General features: G+C 40.7%; 2 protein-coding genes across 2 annotated transcripts in view; one reads left to right on the top strand and one right to left on the bottom strand.

Annotated features, from left to right (window-relative positions):
- The window catches only part of CTNNB1 (catenin beta 1), a 31,043-nt gene extending 25,582 nt beyond the window's left edge, over positions 1-5,461 (top strand). The window contains exons 13-16 of the mRNA XM_084620600.1: positions 3-124; positions 3,371-3,431; positions 4,218-4,437; positions 4,705-5,461. Coding sequence (XP_084476726.1) covers positions 3-124; positions 3,371-3,431; positions 4,218-4,426 — 392 coding nt within the window. The 3' untranslated portion in view covers positions 4,427-4,437; positions 4,705-5,461. The remainder of the gene's footprint in view (positions 1-2; positions 125-3,370; positions 3,432-4,217; positions 4,438-4,704) is intronic.
- A 3,430-nt stretch (positions 5,462-8,891) lies between these two features.
- ULK4 (unc-51 like kinase 4) overlaps positions 8,892-17,931 on the bottom strand; it is a 381,762-nt gene continuing 372,722 nt past the window's right edge. The window contains exons 36-37 of the mRNA XM_084619802.1: positions 14,053-14,141; positions 8,892-9,681 (exon numbers count right to left, since the gene is read on the bottom strand). Of these exons, the coding sequence (XP_084475928.1) occupies positions 9,618-9,681; positions 14,053-14,141 (153 nt within the window). The 3' untranslated portion in view covers positions 8,892-9,617. The remainder of the gene's footprint in view (positions 9,682-14,052; positions 14,142-17,931) is intronic.

Raw genomic sequence — 17,931 nt, 5'->3', positions numbered from 1 at the left:
AGCAACATATGCAGCTGCAGTGTTGTTCAGAATGTCTGAGGATAAACCACAAGATTACAAGAAACGGCTTTCAGTTGAGTTGACGAGCTCTCTATTCAGAACTGAACCAATGGCTTGGAATGAGGTGAGTTATAGCATCGTTTTTTGTTCCTATTCCTATAAAAGCCTTCACTCCCATGTGACCTTTCTGATGCCTTCAGATTTTTCTCCCTTTTGCTACTGGAGAGCCTTCTAGACTGTTCAGAACCAGGCTGCATTTCCCCTGTCTGAGCACAGCACATCCAAGAGCAGGTTGTGTTTTTTTTTTCTTTTTTAAAAGGGGGAAAAAAAAGGCTTAAGTGTGTATACTGTGGTGACCCTGTTTTTCCTCCTCAAGCTGGAATTGGTTCTCTCCTTTCCTTTCTTCCTTCCCCAGCTCCTCCCTCCCCCCATCAGATATCAAGAGTGACTTGGCCTGATCTCTCTCCTCTTCCTCCCCCTGCTCCCATCCCAATAAACACAAACTTGACCTAGTTATCATGGTATTTGTTGTTGTAACTGTTGCTTTTGAGAAACACTAATGAAGCAACTGACTCAGTCTTTGCTTCCCTAGGTATACCTTGAAGGGATATTGTCAGACCAGATTCTAAAGGCCTCTGTACATGTTTGTAGAAAAAAAAAAAATTACAAATCTTTACCAGTTATGTAATTCCTTTCTTAGTCTATTCTGTATTGTGGTTTAGGTCAAGTAACTTCTTGGCAAAACTGCTTCTGCCAACTGTATAAGCTGCAACAATTTGGCCAGGCTGGGCATATTTATTGACTGTTTTTAAAATGCACTGCCCCTAACAAGATGAAATTGCACAGTTTAGATCTGGTAATTAATGTAAAAATGTAGCTGTCGTTCTCTTAAAACTGTCTTCTGGATTATTCACTTACAAAGGACTGAGATGAGCGCTCAGTCACAAAGTAACACGCATCATCTAAATAGTGTTACAAGTATAACAGTTTCACCCACACGCATTCTCTATTTTAAAGGCTTTTGGCTGGTGTAGTGCTTCAGAACAATAAGTGAGTGGCATGTTAAAGTTCCTTATTTTGGGTTCTTCATGGTGGTGCCTGCTTTTTTTTTCCCCCCAGTCTGGCACTTCGAGTGCAGAAGGTGGGGGCCCGCAAGGACACTAAAAATTAATGCTTGCCACTCCAGCCTTGTATTAAGCTGTAAACTTGAAAGTTTTGGTGTGGTTTTTTTTTTCTGACCTTGGATTGGTAGATGCTGCCACCACCAAGTGCAAAAACCCATTGAACCCAGGAAGGTGCATTTGGGAATTCCTTCCTGTGGGGTACCCTCAAGTCCTCCCCCACCCTGGAAGAGCTGACAAGGAAATCAGCTGTTGCCACCAGCTAATTAAACAACGTGCAAAAACCTCTTAAGACACACATCCAATTTTTTTTTTTTTTTTTAAAAAGTAAAGTTTAAAACAAAAGGAAGAAAATACATCTGGGAACTTAATCTATTGCTAGATTTTTAAAAAGAGCAACTACATCCGATGAAGTGAGCTGTAGCTCACGAAAGCTTATGCTCAAATTGGTTAGTCTCTAAGGTGCCACAAGTACTCCTTTTCTTTTTACAATGGTTAAGCATCAATTTCTTGAGGTCCAGCTTAAAGGTTATAAGCAAAACAAAAGCTTCTGGGGTTAGCACAGAGGAGTCCACAAGCCATAAAAAAATTAAAAGATAAAACCTGATCGCGTCTTCCTAGACATTTCCTGATCTACTTAAATATCTGGGGTTTCAAATGAGTAGTTTCTAGGTATAACACAATGATTTTTGATACCTGGTCCCAAGGTATACAGCGCACAATCTGAAGCAGTCTTGACTGTTTAAGGACAGGGGAGTATGAGTGGTCCTGGAGAAGCTCTGAAGGTTCTCGAGATGGTACTGCCCACAAGGCATTTTTTCAGAGCAATACAATGCCCAAGGCTGGAGCAAAGGAGAAACACTGAACCTGCAGTAAAGGAGATGCTTTATACTGTAGCTGCTCCTTACTGCTCCCTGTTGATCCCTCTGTAAGGAGAAGGGACAAAATCAGACAAAGCTTCTCTGTGACGCTGGTATAGGATAAACTTGAGTGGCCACTCAGGATCTTATTATGGATTAGAGCAGTGGTTCTCAAACTTTTTTTTTCATGGACCACTTTAAAAATTGCTGAGGGTCTCGGACCCCTTAATCTTGCCAAATGTTTGTACTGTTAGATAACTGTTATAGCGTTTTTATCCAAAGCGCTTATTTAAAAAACCTTTTTTTGTTATACCAGTAAAAGCACACAACTCATTTTAATATCAGTAGTCTTAATTTTCTAATGTGATGGATGTGCCCTCCTCCCTGACCACAGCAGCCCCTGAGTTGGGCTGGGAGGGAGAGGGATGGGTCTCTTCCCAGCAGCTGCATCCCATATCTCCTCCTCCTTCTCACCTCCCTCCCCTTACATATGCATTTTCTCCAGGGTCCAGGCATTCCCTCCATTCTGGTTGCCCTCCATTCTCTTGTGTGGCCATCCAGGCATACATCTTAGAGGGAACTATCCATGGACCACCTGAATGGAGCTCACAGACCAGTTTGAGAACCTCTGGCTTAAACCACTGAATTATTACTACTTTAATGAATAATAACCTCTTCTGTTTGCAGGACTCTCTCTTTCTAACCAAATACTATAAAATCTGCAGGTCATTGCATTCTTCTATAGTGGGTATATTCATAGGTGGCCAAACAGTGTATGGTGTGGTGTTTGGGGGTGTGTGTGTGTAGTGTGTTAGACTTTAACGGCCCCCAAAAAAACCCATCTTCAGCATGGTCTGTACTTAAGCTGAGTTAGCTATGTTGCTAAGGGGTGTAGTGTTCCCCCCCCCCCCACACCCCTGACCACTGCAGTTATGCCAGCCTAACCCCTCAGTGTAGACATTGTCTCCATCAACCTTGGCTTTCTTGTGTTGACCTAGCCACTGTTGCTCAGGGAGATGGAGTTGCTACATAATGGAAGAATCCTTTTTGTTGCTGTAGTGTGAATCTACGCTGTGCAGAGTGCTGTGGCATCACTGTTATGTCACTAACTCCATAGCATAGACAAGCCCTTATATGGCCCTCAAATTATAGGGCCTGTAACTTTTTCTGGTTCTAAGCAAAACTATGCTGTAGGATTTGTGGCAAACAGGAGTGTCTGTCTGAAATCCAGCTTACAGGGAGATATCAGGTTGGTAAAACTCTAAACCTAAATATTGGGTCTAAAATTAAATAACTGCCTACATGTGGTACAACTCATGGATGAAAACTTGTCACTGAAATTTTAACTCTCCCTCCTTTCTTGCTTTTCACACTCCACATCTTCTTTAGACTGCAGATCTTGGACTTGATATTGGTGCCCAGGGAGAGCCTCTTGGATACCGTCCAGATGGTATGTCTGTTCCATTTCCCTCATTTCCTAATAAACTTAAGCCTGGCTAAATTCAGTGCCTTTAAAGGAGAACTGCAAGTAATACAGGAGATGCCAGTTGAGAAAAGCAAATCTATCGCTTCACTTCAATACCACAAATTGGCAGTCAGATGGGAAACTGCCATCTTGAATAGCAAGTAATAACTAGCTTTGCAACATTCTACATCCTGTTCAGTTAGTTGTATTCTCTCTTAAACAGAAAACTGGTGGTCCTTGTGCTGGGGAGTCTCAATGAGGATCCTCTCTATGAAGAGTAACAACACTGGGTGTTTCTGAACATTCCCATTTACTCTAAATATGAATTAAATTACAGTTTTCCTTTAAAACAAAGCGTGGTGTTTTGTACCCTGGTAGTCTACAGCTTTGAAGAACGCTATCATGTCTTAAGGATTGTAAGGCATTTTGACTAGCAACCTAAGAAGCAAATCTGCAGTTAGCAGGCTTGTTCTCTTGCAGTATTGCTGTGTTGGGTTTCAGTACTGTTTATGCAGACTACTGGCTTGGCTGGAATTTGCTCATGCTTTTGACTGCAGTATGCTTTGTCTGCAGAGCCACACTGAAAGGCTGTCTCATTCAATTGGATGGGTATTAGACCAGGCAATAAATTTGTGTGTTCAGCTGGGCTGAACTAGAAGAAACTAGATGGCTACAACAATCTTCTCTATCCCTGATATTTGCAGCTTTTGATGCATCTAACATCTGTTAACATTCTGCTTTTTTCCCTCCCCTGCCACCCTTAACTCTTAGATCCTAGCTACCGTTCTTTCCACTCTGGCGGATATGGTCAGGATGCCTTGGGTATGGACCCTATGATGGAGCATGAAATGGGTGGCCACCACCCTGGTGCTGACTACCCAGTTGATGGGCTGCCAGATCTGGGACATGCCCAGGATCTTATGGATGGGCTGCCTCCAGGTGACAGTAATCAGTTGGCCTGGTTCGATACTGACCTGTAAATCGTCCTTAGGTAAGAAGCTCAAACTTGAATAAAACAACCTTGTGAACTGAGGACTTGGTTGGCAGGGAGGGAATGGCTTAAATGGGTCCAACTCCTATCAAAATACTGAATTTTGAGTATGTTGAAGCTCGTACTTTCTGTGCACTTGAACTGACTCCTGCTGTGAAGTGTGGAAGTGATTAACTTCAGTGTGTTGTGCTCCAGCTTTATGCAATTTTAACATGTGGGCAAATAACTCTACAGCACTGACAGGTCCTTGTTTTTCTTCCTACACAGCTGTATCGTCTGAATGAACTTGCATTGTGATTGGCCTGTAGCGTTGCTGAGAGGGCTCGAGGGGTGGGCTAGTATCTCAGAAAGTGCCTGACACACTAACCAAGCTGAGTTTCCTATGGGAACAATTGAAGTAAACTTTTTGTTCTGGTCCTTTTTGGTCGAGGAGTAATACAAATGGATTTTGGGAGTGACTCAGAAATGAAGAATGCACAAGAGAATCACAAGATGGAATTTATCAAACCTTAGCCTTGCTTGTTTAAAAAAAAAAAAAAATATTTTTTTTTTAAAACCTCTGTAATGGTACTGACCTTGCTTGCTTTGAAAGTAGACTTTTCTTTTTGCTGTAACTGTTAGGATTTTTTTTAAAGTCTCTCGTAGTGTTTAAGTTATAGTGAATATGCTACAGCAGTTTCTAACTTTTAAGGATCGAGTAATGGTGTAGAACACTAATTCATAATCACTAATTGTATTCTGAATAAAGTGTAACATTGTGTAGCCTTTTTGTATAAAAATAGAAATGGTCCAATTAGTTTCCTTTTTAATATGCTTAAAATAAGCAGGTGGATCTATTTCATGTTTTTGATCAAAAACTTTATCTGGGATGTGTCTGGGTAGGGGCCACTAAGAACTGTTGGTTCGGAACCTTGTGTTGGACAGTTTACCAGTTGCCTTTTATCCCAAAGTTATTGTAGCCTGCTGTGACACAGATGCTTCATGAGCAAAAGTGGTTAAAGGATTAAAGTAAACTTTTAATTCACTCAGCTGTCTCAGATTATTTGAAATGGGAAACATATAGCTTTAATCTGCAGGGTGATTCTCTCCCTCCCCCCCCCCCCCCCAACTAACTTCCTACAGCAATTTGCATATTTTGCATAGGAAGGGGTAGCATGGCCCAAATCAAACAGGACTGAACTGCAGTCCAAAAACAAAGCAACTTCAGTAGTCTCTTCAGTTTAGAAGAACCAGTGCTGCAGGCCAAATCATGGAGATTTCTTCTTTTTAGCAGAATTAGTCAAGTGTGACTAAGCAAACTATTTGCAGTCCTCCCCTGAGTTAACTTACCACTGCTTAACAATCTTGATACTTGTGTATATACACAACATCATCAACCCTGAAACAAGTATCCAATCACCTCTGGCTTTAGTGGGTTTTTTAATTACTTTGCTCTAGCAAATGGTAATACCAAGCACATGAAGAATTATAGATTCAAAGGTACAATGCTGCTAAATGAACTGAGCCTGTGTCAAGCATAAACTTAAGGACCAGCCCCACAAGCATTTGGCCTGTGCCTAAAACTTGGCTTGCCATATTTCAGAGAATATAGACCATCTACACCAAGAAGCAAGTATCCTCTAATAAGGATATTCTTAATTCTGCATGAAAAAAAATTTCATGAACTGTAGAACACAAGTCTTTCATTCAAGGGAAGAGAGCTGTGGCCTAATTATGCCTCTGCCTTGATCTGAATTTAGATATCTGCTTCCTCTGAGGATAGAGCTACTTGCTCCACTAAAGTTTTTGTTACAGATTTCAGTTAACTTTTCTATGTAAATATTTGTCAAACAAAGCTGACAGGAAAATATTTCAAAGGTATTTTACTATCAGATGCTTTGCACTATTGCAACAGGCTATGTCCTTTGCTATCCTGTCAATTCTCACACTCAGGCACTACCATCTACAGCACACACATGAGAACCCTCCCCCCCCCCCCCCGAAGTGTGTACTTGTGGCATTTCTCCCTTCCCATTGTGGAGTCAGCAAAATAAGTTTACACTAAAAACACCTCCCATCTTGCTCAGGGTACAGAAAGTTGGATCAGATCTTACCCAAGCACCTGTATTCATAAACCTGTGAGTCACTCTTACCAAGGGTAAAAGAAAAGGAGGGACTTGTGGCACCTTAGAGACTAACCAATTTATTTGAGCATGAGCTTTTGTGAGCTACAGCTCACTTCATTGGATGTAAGCTCATGCTCAAATAAATTGGTTAGTCCCTAAGGTGCCACAAGTACTCCTTTTCTTTTTGCGAATACAGACTAACACGGCTGCTACTCTGAAACTTTCCAAGAGTATGCATCCTCCCCTACAAGTGAGTTAACTGTAAACTGCTGCATGCTCTACTCATTTAAATTAAAGCTAGAGCTTAGGCTACTACCTGTACAGGTAGTAAGCTTGCTTTTGATTGGATAGGTAGTTTGTTTTCAAGCTACTGGAGCACACTTCTCCCAGAGCCGTGGATGGAAACAAACACACACTTACTGTAGAGTATAACATGCTGCAAAATGACAAGGGGGCTAGCAAGCCCATAGCTGAGGGACAAGTCTAAGCTAAGGTGTTCGCAGGGTTTCACCCCATAGTCTGCCATTGACCTAAACTGAGGGATGTAGTTTAAAAAAAAAAGTCCTCCTATTCCTTTCTTAAAACTAACTAGTCTGTCAACATTTTTCAGGGGTAATCTGCAGAGGATGTATGTTACACAAAGGGGATGTTTGTGACTGCATTCTGTATGAGCCTAGCTCTTTAACACAAGCTGTGAAAGCTTGTGCCTTTCACAGTGGATGCCTTCAAGTCCTTGTCAAGAGGGCAGCTGTCACCTACTGGTAGGTTGAGAGGTATAATTTATCCACTGTCAGGAAAGGGACACAGCAGTAGGCAGACCTGCTGAGGGAATGCTGGTATTGCAGCCACTCAGGACTGTTGCCAGAAATCCATGAGAGGTAATGTTTTGAACAGATTTCCTCCAGTTGACTGCAATTAAATATGAAGGGTTGCTGTTGACAACTTACTTTTAAGCAGAGATAAAACAGGCAACTTACTGAAGAATGTTACTACCTATTACCCCATGTAGGGGGTCAGGATATGCTTCAGTGTCACAATTTCTCTGATTCCTGGTAGCTACAGCTCCTGTGAGGGTAGCAAGCCCCCCTCAGTGGTATGCTAAAGGAGATGTATATATTTAAAAAGATGGGGGTCAACTAGCCAGCTGCATTTAATGTTGCATCAGGACCTGCTCCAAAACTCAAGCTCAGGAAATTAGGAGTCAAACCCTGCGTTTGGAAGCATCTAGTCTAGGCTTCAGCAGTAAAACAACTCAGTATGATTGAGATGAAGAAAAAAGCCATTCCTTTGAGCCTTAGCTTGCAGTCACCACCTTGACAACACACTTGAGCCTGCAGAGGCAGCAAACTTGAGCCCAGTGCACATTAGTGTAAGGTCAGATCAGATGGTTTGAAAATAACCTTTTCTATAGAATCTTTTAATACCCACCTAAAATAGCATAGGTTGAAAAAACTAGGGTTCATTCTAGCAAATCAGTTACACTAAAGTGACAAACACAAGAGAAATCAGCATAAATACAGGAGCTGCCCAGCGAAACATAATAGGTACCTAACAAGTCAGTTTTGCAAGTGCTAGCCACTTAATGCAACCTATACATGTCATGGCAGCCTGCTAGGGCATGGATGCATACCTGTCAGTTAGAACACAAGGCTGGGCTTCAAATGTACTTTCACTAGTTTAAGGATACTCTGTAAGTCACTGAGGGAGGCACTGGGAATGGCATGAAGCACTCTGGCTAGCTATTCAGTCAGTAGTTACCATGTACATTTTGAAGGACTCCCAGTCACTTAAATAGGAACTAGACTAAAAACAAATCTAGTGACTTATGCAACATTCTTAACAGTTCCTGCCATTGTAAACAAGCTATTGTTAATTAAAAAGAAGTGATTATAATGTGTAGGGTGTGATACTTGCACTGATCTTTCCATGTCTAACTCAGAGAATTTCAAAGCCCAAGAAACAATATCTGTATGGGAGCTGCTAATGTAAACAATTGCTAACAAGCTGCAATGCCTTATCTAAATTCAGTAGCTGTTCTACTGCTTTACTTTTGCAGGCAAATGTCAGAGTAGGCATTTAACCCTCCTGTGAAATTAATGCTAATTTTGTAATGTTATAATCATTACTGTGGCAAATGTGTCAAAAGGAGCACAACTTTGTGGAAAAATTAAGTAGGAGAGTGAGGGAGGTAGCTTGGTCTTTCCCAGTTTGTAATTTTTTAATTAACAGTATTTTCCTTATAGACCAAACAGAATCTGGAACATACTGAAGTATATCAAAATAGTTTAAGAAAAGTGCCACAAGTTGACTTGTGTGTAAGGCAATGGTTAACCAAAAATCACTGCAATATAGAAGTGCAAAGTCATTTATTGTACCCTTTTAACTGGAACACTGTATTTGGTTTTACAAATTGCCTTTAAACTACATGACTAGTGCCAGAAGATTTGGGTTCTGTTCCTGGCTCCATCCCAGACTTTCTGTGGGACATTTGGAAATCACTCACTCCCTGTGCTCATTTTCCATCTGTAAAAGGGGATGATACTAACTCCCTGCAGTGTTTTCAGATTGAGTCATTAACATTTGCAAAGCACTTCAGAAATCTTTACATGTGCAAAAGTATTCTACAGTTTGTTATAGGTGATGTTTCAAATGAGGATCATCAGCTAAGGCATTCTATTTCTGATCAAAAACTTGGCAAATGTACCACAATTCAGGTGGAATGAGAACTGTTTCTCCCCCAAACATATTTGTGAAATAATTAAGAAATAAAATTTTTCTAATTTATATTCTTCAAAACATGGCTGTAGGACACTTAAAAAAATCCCCTCAAACCATAGGTTGTGCTAATGTAAGCAAGATAATGGACAAATGCTTATTCTTTTAATAGCAAGTTTTCCCCGCTTTTTCCTTTTAAATAGATAAGCCAGTGAATACATACACACAATAGTTTTCTTATCAAATTAGGACAACACTCATTCAAAAACATCCTACAATAAGACTGAGGAATTCACCGTGCCAGTGTTTTGTGCACAGTCAGGCCTGTGGAGTGATGATTGATCTGGTAGCCTTCATCTTTTAGCGTCCAACTGTTCTAAGAATTTCAAAAGCCAAGGCAGCAACAGCAATATCGGCATGGGAGCTGGGAAAGAAGAAAACAAAGACAGTAATCTTCAAGGTAAAACACCTCATCTAACTTCTGTGGTTGTCCTACACATGAGACTTTCACTTGTGCTGGAAAGTGCCTGATGAGGGAATCCACTTTGGATAACTCCTGTGTAAACCAATTTTCTGTTAGGATACTGTGGATATTTCAACATGGAGCAAGGCATGCGTATCAATGTGATCCCTTGAGTTCATGTTTACAGAACTGCTTGCTTGGGGCCCTGCTAAGTCTCGCTCTGAAAAACGAAAGACGTAATTATTACATTTTCTTCAATAGTTTGGTGGAAAAATGTCTCAAATCTTTGGCTTCTTTTCAATGCACATTCCTTGGGGGGGGGTGGTGAGTTTGTCAGCAGATGGAGGCAACTCTGCTGACGTATCTTTTTTTTAACCTGCTACAGGAAAGGTAGAATTGTCCTAGCTGTACATAGCACTGCACTTTTCAGACCCAGTTCACTGCCTCCATCAGTGAGTGCAGTGGTTTGCTACCTCTCTTGTCTGCTAATAGTTTTCCAACCTGTGATTGGGTGTTCACCCCACACAAACCACTGCTGGTCTAGTGAAACAATTACTGCAACTATGAGCTATCTTGACCTCAGAACATAAGAACGGCCATACAGGGTCAGACCAAAGGTCCATCCAGCCCAGTATCCTGGCTTCTGACAGTGGCCAGTGCCAGGTGCTTCAGAGGGAATGAACAGAACAGGTCATCATCAAGAGATCCATCCTCTGTCGCGCATTCCCAGCTTCTGGCAAACAGGCTAGGGACACCATCCCTGTCCATCCTGGCTAATAGCCATTGATGGACCTAGCCTCCATGAACGTATCTAGCTCTTTTTTGAACCCTGTTATAGTCTTGGCCTTCACAACACCCCCAGGCAAAGAGTTCTGTTGTGTTGTGTGAAGAAATACTGCCTTTTGTTTGTTTTATACCTGCTGCCTATTCATTTCCTTTGTTGCCCCCTTGTTCTTGTGTTATGAGAAGGAGTAAATAACATTTCCTTATTTACTTTCTCCACACCAGTCATGATTTTATAGACCTCTATCATACCCTCCCTTAGTTGTCTCTTTTCCAACCTGAAAAGTCCCAGTCTTATTAATCTCTCCTCATATGGCAGCCATTCCATACCCCTAATAATTTTTGTTGCCCTTTTCTGAACCTTTTCCAAGTCCAATATATCTTTTTGGAGATAGGGGCGACCGCATCTGCACACAGTATTCAAGATGTGGGCATACCATGGATTTATATAGAGGCAATATGATATTTTCTGTCTTATTAGCTATCTCTTTCTTAATGATTCCCAACATTCTGTTTGCTTTTTTGACTGCTGTTGCAGCATTGAGTGGATGTTTTCAGAGAACTATCCACACTGACTCCCAAGATCTTTCTTGAGTGGTAACAGCCAATTTAGACCCCATCATTTTATATGTATAGCTGAAATTATGTTTTCCAGTGTGCATTACTTTGCATTTATCAACATTGAATTTCATCTGCCATTTCATTGCCCAGTCACCCAGTTTTGAGAGATCATTTTGTAGCTCTTCACAGTCTGCCTGGGACTTAACTATCTTGAGCAATTTTGTATTGTCTGTAAATTTTGCCACCGCACTGTTTACCTCTTTTCCAGATCATTTATGAATATATTGAATAGGACTGGGCCCAGTACAGACCCCTGAGGGACACCACTATTTACCTCTCTCCATTCTGAAAACTGATAATTTATTCCTATCCTTTGTTTCCTATCTTTTAACCAGTTACTGATCCATGAGAGAATCTTCCCTCTTATCCCAGGACAGCTTACTTTGCTTAAGAGCCTTTGGTGAGGGACCTTGTCAAAGGCTTTCTGAAAATTTAAGTACACTATATCCACTGGATCCCCCTTGTCCACATGCTTGTTGACCCCCCTCAATTAGTAGATTGGTGAGGCATGATTTCCCTTTACAAAACCCATGTTGACTCTTCCCCAACAAATTATGTTCATCTATGTGTCTGACAATTTTGTTATTTACTATAGTTTCAAGCTTAGTTTTGCAGTTGACCTTTAGTTTTTCCTGCCTTGTGAAAGTGGGTCAATATGGATTCATTGGTTCCTTGGCTTCAGCTTGTGACATGCATCAATTGAATGACTAAGAACATGTATTTGACCACGCTGCTTGAGTTGTTGATCCATACTTTCCTTTTAGAAGGAGTTTCTTACTGAGCAGCAGTATAAACCAGAAGCCTTATTACCTGAACATCTTTCTTTAAATTAATTCATCCTCTTTATTGGAAAAATGAATAGCAAAAAACCACAAATCTTGAAGTGCAAAATGAAGAGATGAAATGAATTCTATGTGGATTATTTAAACATGACATACATGTTATTTAAACATGACATACATGTTATTCTGTTGGGGCCTCTCTCATTCCCTCCACTATAGTGGGAGATTTCGTAAAGGACTACAACTGGTCTTCATGAAATTGAAAGGCAGAAGCATTCTTATATCAGCTAAATCTCGTACATATATATAGGAGAGGTCTGGCAGCTAAATTTAGACTATTAGAAAAAAGGCATAGGTCCAGGGCATTAGTGGTAGCTTTCTCTGAAATGCTTCCAGTTTGATGCACAGCCCAGCTGGGCAGAAGGAGCTTGGAGGTTTCAATGAATGGTTGAGAAGCTGGTGCCAAGTTTATTAGGCACTGGCAAACATTTTGGGAAAGAGGGAACCTATACATAAGAGACTGCAGAACCCCCTAGACTCAAAAACACCATTTTTGAAGGGGTTTAGAGCCCACAGATTCTCAGGCCCTTCCTGTTGCTCCACCTCAGTTGTAGCAACTTAGAGTCTAGACAAGACAGCATTAGCGTCAAGGGTCCCAGAGAAGCAAATTCCACAGAGGACAGGGAGAGGACTTCATTTCCATGAGCTCCCATTGACCTGTTGTGGCTGCTGCAGGGCTAGACCATGGGGCAGCTGAGGAGTTGCTCCACAACTACAGTGCCAATTTGACCATCCTTGGGATTGGTCAGGCTGGGTAGGAGCTTCTATGCTCCTTAGGATTTAGCCCAATGGGCATTTTGCTGGAGCAAGGCGCACAGAGGAGGGCCCTAAATAAACAGTTGTGTCTGGTTTCTTGTGTAAAGAAAGCTTAAAACTGTAAACAATTAGAGGAAGCCAAGACAAAGATTAGAAAGGGTTAAAGGAGTGAATTATAATTCCTTAGTTAACTAACTAAATAATGCTACAGCAGAGACTGAAAAGGAATTTTAAGAACTTGTCACTGTCTTTAGCTGATGGTGCTAGTGTCTCTTTTAGGGGGATCTGCCATTTTATTTTACTCTGGTAATGTAGTTGATAACAGGAAATGCAACTCAGCACTTGAATACAGAAGAGGGAAAGCAGATTTCTGAAAACTTGATTTATGGAAAGCTCTGTCTCCTTCTCCACACCACTTCTATCCCACAGCTTCACAAACCCCTCCATCACGGTACCAGTGGTTGTTACATTTCCTCAAACATCTCCCCCCTTCCAAAAAATAATACAACTTACTCTACAATAGAGTTGAGAGGCCAATTTTCATAACTCCACACCTGAACAGAGCCTACAACATTGACTCATACAAAGCTTGTATTTATGTGCACAAAGGACACCAGGAAGATTCCCAAAGCATTGCAAAAAATCATCTATAAACTTTACATGGGAACCATTTCACCCAGCAGTGAAATGCAGCCTAGCAGTTCACAGCAACAAAGAACAACATTTTAAGGGAAAGAGCACAAAAATGTGTCCATTTGAGAGTGCAAGGGGAATTAGGCAGGTAGAGTGTTGGGATTTGACCAGGCCACTGGGATTAACACCTCTATTCTTACAAAGAATGCCAAGATACTTTTCAGAAGTGGTCAGGACCTCAGTTTTAAGTCTTAGTTGAAAGACATTCGGCATTCTTAGAAGAATATTTCTTGTCCTCCTCAGCTGTGCATTTGAAAGGATTTTGCTTTTACCACCACCATTACTTTGAGAAAGGGCACAAAGCCATGTTGTGCTGCCAGTACACTGTATAGGGGAACAATAAACCAGTATCTGGTTATGAAGAGGTGAGCGGTTTAAAAAAAAAAAAGAAAGTGTCTGACATACCTATGGCCTAGCCACATCTGGGATCAAAGTACACCGCAACAGCAGCAACAAAAAAAGCAAGAAAACTTTGAATAAAGGGAGTTTTGAGGACAGGAGTGTATGGGAGGGGAGGGCTGGTAACAGGAGAAGCTTGTAGCGCACATGAGGTGATTACAAGAGAAGACCATCTCAGACAAAAGGGGAGGGGAGTGCTCTCAGCCCTGGAAATTCCTGAAAGCCTGAGGGAACTCACCTGGCAGTTTGGGCCAGTCTCTCTAGAATTTGGATAAGACTGTCACCATCATTCTTCAGGCTCTCGGAGTGCTTCTTGTTTGAAGTTATCTGGAATGAAAAGAAAGAACAGTTATCAAAGGCTTAGGGAGAAATTCTTCTTAGTCTTTTTTTTTTGTGTGTAGGGGGGGCGGAAGCGGCGAGGAGGACAGAAACAAGTCATAGCAATTGTTACAGTTTTAAATGGCATGTGGCATTACACAAACCCAACAAAAGTAAACCCCTTTACTGAACAAGATTGGATTTTAACTGCAGAATGTCTAAAAAAGAAAAGGAGTACTCTCTAAGGTGCCACAAATACTCCTTTTCTTTTTGCGAATACAGACTAACACGGCTGCTACACTGAAGAATGTCTAAAGTGTCTTAAATAAGATTCATTCTTGTTCTGTATCCCTGCATGTGTGAAAATTCACAGATCACAGTCCACTAACCCTGAGTAACTGGTTTTCATTTTTACTATCAATGCAACTAAGAGCATATCCATTTATTTTGAACTTCAGGGAAAATTTCAGGACCCAATCATTTTTTTCCCCCACTTGAGAGGAAAATGAACAGTCAGCCTTGTATCAGTCATCCTTCAGGTTACTTATCTGGATTATAAAATGTCAGGTTTGTTATGAGCATATCGAGGAGGCTAGTTTAACATCACTGCTTTGTGGGAATTGCTCATACAAGTTGTTCCTTCCTGATGGGACCATTACCACTTATCAGATACAAGAAACACTAAGTGTACAGGGCAACAAAATTACCTTACTGTTTATACAACATAAAAATGAAAGGCAAATCCTGCAAGCCTTTCTATGGTGGAGTAACGCTGGTTACAGCTGACCTTGTAACGCTTATATGTGTTGAACCTGTTTTATCACAGTGCTCTATAATGACCAGTTTACTGTTCCCCCTCCCCAAGAACTATAACTACTGATGTGCCAGGAAGCTGCAAGTGGCTTCTCATTTCCTGATCAGTTAATCATGCTGATGGGAAGATCAAAGGGTGACACAAAATGGAATCACATGCTTCACATGGTGGACACTGAATACTTGCTTAAGCAGCACTATTGGTACATTCCACATACATCCCAGGAAATTACTAAAATCTGGATATGGGTTGCCACCTGCAAAGGATATGGGTTGGCCATAGAGGGAAGGGTAAGAATCAGAAAGAATGGTCATCATTTACTGTTGGCTAGCTGAACATTCTAATAATTCAGAAGTTACTGCTTGAAATCACAATTTTGAGTCCTAAAATTTGGCAGGGAGCTGTAACTTCTAACATCCCGCGGCTGGCCCTATTTAACACTGATCAGGCATAGGCCGATATGCCTACAAATATTCTTTTTTTAAAGCTAGAGAGAAGCTGTATTTACTGCATGCCACCAGAAGCTGTGCCAGCAGTTATCTTACTACACGAGTGCCACTTGCACTTGTAATCCAAACAGCCTATAGCTACACTATACAAAGAACGGGGTCCTCTTTGCATTAACTAAAATCTTTCCTACTAATTGGACAAAACAGTAAATTCATTATCTATGTATACATCCATGCTTAGGTATTCATGCTATCACAAGTACTTCAGCCTTTCTACACTCCTGAGGTTTATATCAGAACATCTCAATTTACTGTTCAATAATCCACCTCTATTTCTCAACCTAGAGATACAGAATATTTTTGTAGTTTGTGTTCTGAATTATAGAACTGTAAACGAAGACGACACACTGGACCAACCAAAATTATAAAACACTTTTCTCGCTCTGAACAGCTTTAATCACAAGACCATCCTTTCTCTTCCTGCAATCCCCTCCCTCATTCACTACGTATTTTCCAACTTCTGCAACTACTGAGGCAGGGATCCACAGACACCAGCCTCATTCACCACACAACCCTAATTCAACCTTAGAGCAATAACCATCCTATGCACTGAATGAGGCAGGGGTCCTGTGGGGAAAAACATTTGTGATCATGTAGGGAAGGCTGTATAATCATCCATACGCAGGAGACAGATGAATTAAGCTTGCATGGGCACCATACATTCTGGCATTTCCTAACATTTGAGTGTTTGACCTTGCAATCTTTTCACGTCATTCAGACTAAAAATGCCCAGTTTTTTTTAACCTTTCCTCATATTTTATCATTTTTGTTGCTCTCCTCTGGACTCTATCCATTTTGTCCACATCTTTCCTAAAGTGCGGCACATAGAACTGGACACAATACTCCAGCTAAGGCCTCACCAGTGCCGAGTAGAGTGGGACAATCACCACCTGTCTGTTACATATGACACTCCTGTTAATACCGCCCCCCCCGAACATTAGTATTTTTTGCAGTTGCATCACATTGTTGGCTCATATTTAATTTGTGCTCTACTAGAGCTCCAAGATCCTTTTCAGAGGTATTACCGTCTAGCCAATTATTCCCCATTTTGTAGATGCGCATTTGATTTTTTTCTTCTTAAGTGTAGTACTTTGCATTCGTCTTTATTTAATTTCATCCTGTTGATTTCAGATCAATTCTCCAATTTGTCAAGGTCATTTTGAATTCTAATCTTGTCTTGAAAAGTGCTTACAACTCCACCCAGTTTGGTGTAGCCAGCAAATTTTATAAGCATACACTCCACTATCCACGTCATTAATGAGAATGTCAAATAGTATCGGATCCAGGACAGACTCCTGCAGGATCCCACTAGATACGTCCCCCCACTTTGACAGTAAACCATTGATAATCATTCTTTGAGTATGATCTTAGAATTACTATAAGGTAGGTGCATAACTGGTTTAGTCTAAACCATGTTTCCCTAGTTTGCTTAGAAGAATGTCATGTGGGACTATGTCAAAATCCTTACTAAAATCAAGATATATCACATCTGTAGCTTCCCCCCATCCAGTAGGCCAGTAACTATCGAAAAAGGAAATTAGTCTGGTTTGGAATGACAAATCCATGTTGGCTGTTACTTATCACCCTATTTTCCATTAGGTTCTTATGAATTAATTGTTTAATAATTTATTCCAGTATTTTTCCAGGTATCAAAGTTCAGCTCACTGGTCTATAATTCTCTGGGTCCTCTTTTTAACGATAGGTACTGTGTTTTCCCTTCTCCAGTCCTCTGGGGTCTCACCCTCTGCTCCATTAGTTCTCAAAAGTAATCACTATTGGTTCTGAGATTGCTTCAACTAGTTCCTTAAGTACCATAGGGTGAATTTCATTAGGCTTTGCTGGTTTGACTACCTCTAACTTATCTTAGTATTCTTTAACATGTTCTTAAACATGTTAAAGAATACTAACATGTTCTTTTTCTTTTCTTTAACATGTTCTTTTTCTTTTCTGGCTTGTGTTCTTTCTGTTCATATTGTGTTAAGCAACTGGTCACAATTAACTTTTTTTTAGTGAAAAATGATTAGCTTTGTTAGTTTCCTATATACATTTTAAATCGAGACCAACTAAAACAAACAAATTTAAGGGACAAATTTTCAAAGAGGCTTCAAATAGATTTGAGAAACATACATGACCAATTTTTGTGCAATAGCACTTGAGTGTACAGATTTGCCCATGCAAATAGGGTTTCCATGTCTAAATTTGATCATTGGAACACAGAATGATGTGCTTCACCCTCCATTAGGAAATTTACCCATGTCATCCAACTAGCTTGTGAGAGGATCAATAAAGAAGTTGCAGATCAGGTGTGAAGTGAGCTGGCTGAGCCGTGTGGTGTGCCTTGGATAGCACTTGCCAGTATTATGGCTATCTTTTTGCCAGTACTATCTTACTTCTGACAACAAGCAATGCCATTTGCTTTTGCCAAAATGGGTTTTGGGTTTTTTTTAAGTTAAACTGATTGGTAAAGCTTATTGTT

Source organism: Lepidochelys olivacea, assembly GCF_965140295.1.
Source record: "Lepidochelys olivacea isolate rLepOli2 genome assembly, chromosome: 2".
Taxonomy (NCBI): domain Eukaryota; kingdom Metazoa; phylum Chordata; order Testudines; family Cheloniidae; genus Lepidochelys; species Lepidochelys olivacea.
This window is presented reverse-complemented; position numbering and strand designations above follow the sequence as displayed.